General features: G+C 37.2%; 1 protein-coding gene across 3 annotated transcripts in view; it reads right to left on the bottom strand.

The window, feature by feature from the left end:
* Positions 1–613: 613 nt before the first annotated feature.
* LOC137634501 (uncharacterized) overlaps positions 614–4,229 on the bottom strand; it is an 18,120-nt gene continuing 14,504 nt past the window's right edge. Inside the window, exon 6 of one of the 3 annotated variants that reach the window (XM_068366937.1) lies at positions 614–1,597. In XM_068366937.1, the coding sequence (XP_068223038.1) occupies positions 1,287–1,597 (311 nt within the window). In that variant the 3' untranslated portion in view covers positions 614–1,286. Of the gene's footprint in view, positions 1,601–4,229 lie in introns of all 3 variants that reach the window. The other 2 variants (XM_068366936.1, XM_068366935.1) reach the window with 2 other exon arrangements.

Below are 4,229 nucleotides of genomic sequence, written 5' to 3'. Positions count from 1 at the left end.
CAGATAACATGAGATGTTTCATGTTTAGGCTACTAGTAATGGCGCATAGGGAAAATTTACGAAAACTTACCAATTATTAGTAACTGTAGCATCATTAGCATTTATCCACTGAGAAGGTAATATATTGGATCTTTTCGGTTTGAGTGCCTATCGAATTTAAATGTTTTTTTTATTCCAAAGTATGTATTTTGATGTGGAAAACCCTAAAATGATAACCATTTTGTGGAGAAATTATTTATTAACACTTAAATTGGCTTATATCAATCAATATCTTACTGAAATGCTGCGATTTCTCTGTGCGCTTTCTTGATTTTCAGGGCACTACTGAACCTAAGAAAACCCACCTAACCTAGCATAGGGGCCCTGTATCCCTACCTAGGCCTACCGGGGGGGGGGCCTCCGCCCCCCCGCCCCCCCCCCCCCCCCCCGAGAACCCCCCTTAAGGCCACAGTGATTTTCGGGACACTACCGAACCTAATACAACCACCTAACCTAGGGCCCTGTACCCCTACCTAGGCCTAGCCCCTGCGACCCCCCCTCCTTACAGCCACTACCTATCACATCCATCAATAAATAATTTCTCCACAAAATGGTTATCATTTTTGGGTTTTCCACATCAAAATACATACATTGGAATAAAAAAAACATTAAAATTCGATAGGCACTCAAACCGAAAAGACCCAATATATTTAACCTTAGTGAGATATTAAGTTATCTTGATGGTACTGTTACTCACATGATAATCGACCAAGATATGCTCTCACCGAATTCACATACTAGGCCTAGTGTCCAGTGACTAATAGGTTAGCATATAAGACTATCACAGAGCAGGAATAATTACTTCAAACTACATTTACGTAAGTGATACATAGTATGTAATGAATGGAATATGCAATGTTGCCATCAATACTCACCAATGGACCTACTCTGTCACTGCCTAGACCTAGACTGTCACTGTCTAGACCTAGTCTGTCACTGCCTGCGTAAACCATCTTGTCTTGTTGCAGAGATGAGCTATTTTCTTATAATTAACACTAGTCACACATCAATAAATATATGACAAATCTTATGAATATGCCTATTGTCTATAACTTATCGTAATTAAAGATAATTCACATATAAATAATGATCTCAATGCATATGTTAGACCGCCCATTTTGCTTCGCTACACAGTTAATATTATCACTGCAAATCTAACATGAATTCGACTATTTGTTCGTTAATCCATTTCAATTCGGTTACCAAGTAACCAATGAGAGTAACTACCGAAAGTAACTACTTAATCCCTAGTAACCAAAGGTCTTCAAGTTACTGCGCTGGTAGGCACCATTCAGTTCATCCTGTGGAACAGGATCATAAACACTCCTGGGAGGTCCTTCGTCGTAACTATAAGTCTTCTTCAACGGAATTGACCTTGTACTGAGTCTCCTGTCTTCGGGCGTTTTCTTACCACGTTTTCGCGAACAGCATACGACGATTGCGATCGCAATGACGATGAATACGAGAACCGCGACACCGATGATAAGAGGTAACGCCGGCACACTGCCTACTGATCCAAGTATCCAAATCCAAGATTCTGCTGTGTTGATGGTGATGTCTTCTGAAATAGGCAGGTAAATTCAGTCATTTTAGCTGTTTTTTTCTTAATTTTAAATTAATAGGGGTTAATTTTTTCCTTGATGCATTATAGATTACGATTATACTCTATATATATTACTATAGTCTGGTTTTTGACACAACACGAACCTGTTGTCATTGCGCATGCGCGGCTTTTGTAAACAAATCATGAGGAAAAAGTAGGCGGTTAAATTCAGTAATTTTAACTGCTTTTAATGTTAAATTAACAATGGTTACTATTTTTTTTTCTTGACGCATTATGAATAACGATTATATCCTATAGTTTATAGTTTTATAGTTTATATAGGAGATATTTATTGTTGTTACTCTTCTTAGAATATTTTATTTTCCTTTTTTCCTTTCCGCACTGAGCTATTTTCCCTGTTGGAGCCCCTGGGCTTATAGCATACTGCTTTTCCAACTAGGGTTGTAGCTTAGTAAGTAATAATAATAATAATAATAATAATAATAATAATAATAATAATAATAATAATAATAATAATATAGATATTAATTTTAGTTCTTGCTACAATCCGAACCTGTTGTCATTACGCATGCGCGGCTTTTGTAAACTAACCATGGAAACTTCTGAAAAAAAAAAAAATGGAATAATTTTGTTAAGCACACGATATGCTTTTGAATGTAAAGACAAACAATTTAATTAATGTATTTAATTAATGCCCCATGATTGGCCATCTAATTGTTTTAATTGAAAAGCGAATAGCCTACTTACTATCGAGTTTATAGCAGCCATTTTTTAGTAGTCTTGCAACTGATTTGTCAGCCATAAATAAAGTTATTTAATTTATTTGCATTTGAAATCTGAAAGCATAACATGTGTTAAAATATATTGTTAAGGGTCTGGTTAATTTCTGGTTTTGCCCCCCCCCCCCCGGTTTTGTAGCAGCTGGTTGTCTGTTTTGTTCCCCCAAAGTTATATTATCTGTAATTAATTTCTGGTTTTGGCTCCCCCCTCTCAAGGTTTTGTAGCAGCTGGTTGTCTGTTTTGTTCCCCCAAAGTTATATTATCTGTAATTAATTTCTGGTTTTGGCTCCCCCCTCTCAAGGTTTTGTAGCAGCTGGTTGTCTGTTTTGTTCCCCCAAAGTTATATTATCTGTAATTAATTTCTGGTTTTGGCTCCCCCCTCTCAAGGTTTTGTAGCAGCTGGTTGTCTGTTTTGTTCCCCCAAAGTTATATTATCTGTAATTAATTTCTGGTTTTGGCTCCCCCCTCTCAAGGTTTTGTAGCAGCTGGTCGTCTGTTTTGTTCCCCCAAAGTTATATTATCTGTAATTAATTTCTGGTTTTGGCTCCCCCCTCTCAAGGTTTTGTAGCAGCTGGTCGTCTGTTTTGTTCCCCCAAAGTTATATTATCTGTAATTAATTTCTGGTTTTGGCTCCCCCCTCTCAAGGTTTTGTAGCAGCTGGTCGTCTGTTTTGTTCCCCCAAAGTTATATTATCTGTAATTAATTTCTGGTTTTGGCTCCCCCCTCTCAAGGTTTTGTAGCAGCTGGTTGTCTGTTTTGTTCCCCCAAAGTTATATTATCTGTAATTAATTTCTGGTTTTGGCTCCCCCCTCTCAAGGTTTTGTAGCAGCTGGTCGTCTGTTTTGTTCCCCCAAAGTTATATTATCTGTAATTAATTTCTGGTTTTGGCTCCCCCCTCTCAAGGTTTTGTAGCAGCTGGTCGTCTGTTTTGTTCCCCCAAAGTTATATTATCTGTAATTAATTTCTGGTTTTGGCTCCCCCCTCTCAAGGTTTTGTAGCAGCTGGTCGTCTGTTTTGTTCCCCCAAAGTTATATTATCTGTAATTAATTTCTGGTTTTGGCTCCCCCCTCTCAAGGTTTTGTAGCAGCTGGTCGTCTGTTTTGTTCCCCCAAAGTTATATTATCTGTAATTAATTTCTGGTTTTGGCTCCCCCCTCTCAAGGTTTTGTAGCAGCTGGTCGTCTGTTTTGTTCCCCCAAAGTTATATTATCTGTAATTAATTTCTGGTTTTGGCTCCCCCCTCTCAAGGTTTTGTAGCAGCTGGTTGTCTGTTTTGTTCCCCCAGAATTTTAGTATCTGTAAAACCATTTTGACTTATGTGTAATATTCATTCCATAGCCTTTCAGTGTTTGGTGTAGAATGAGTATCATAAGCTTTTCGGGGTAAAAGCTATGGGTTTCCACTGTATGCTAATGTTCATAAGCAGTAGAACTACTGTATTAAATAAATTCTTGGAAATACACGTTCCTCTATAGATTGTTTTAAATGAGTTGATAAGGTTTAGCATTTGGTTAGGCAAATACAGTAATACTTATGTGTATGATACAGCATTTTTAGGCCTATATAGCCAAATCTATGGAAAACGGAATCGTCCAATAAGCATAAAAATTTTCATTGATAAGCACATTTACGAAAGGGACATCACAAAGTACCTTTTTTAAAGGCATAGCAATAGTAGGCCTATTAGCAATAATAGCAGTAACATCCCATGCACTAGTGGGAGATATTATTATGGGTCTTTTTATATATAGTACTATTTACTTCATTAATTATACTTGTGCTGTTATCATAAATTTCCTGAAAATTGTGACAATAAAATGTATAGTATGTTACCGTCTGTAGTTTGT

This window comes from Palaemon carinicauda, chromosome 44 (assembly GCF_036898095.1).
Source record: "Palaemon carinicauda isolate YSFRI2023 chromosome 44, ASM3689809v2, whole genome shotgun sequence".
In the NCBI taxonomy this organism is placed as follows: Eukaryota; Metazoa; Arthropoda; class Malacostraca; order Decapoda; family Palaemonidae; genus Palaemon; species Palaemon carinicauda.
Note: the sequence above shows the minus strand (reverse complement) of the source record. Positions and strands in the feature narration are given on the sequence as shown.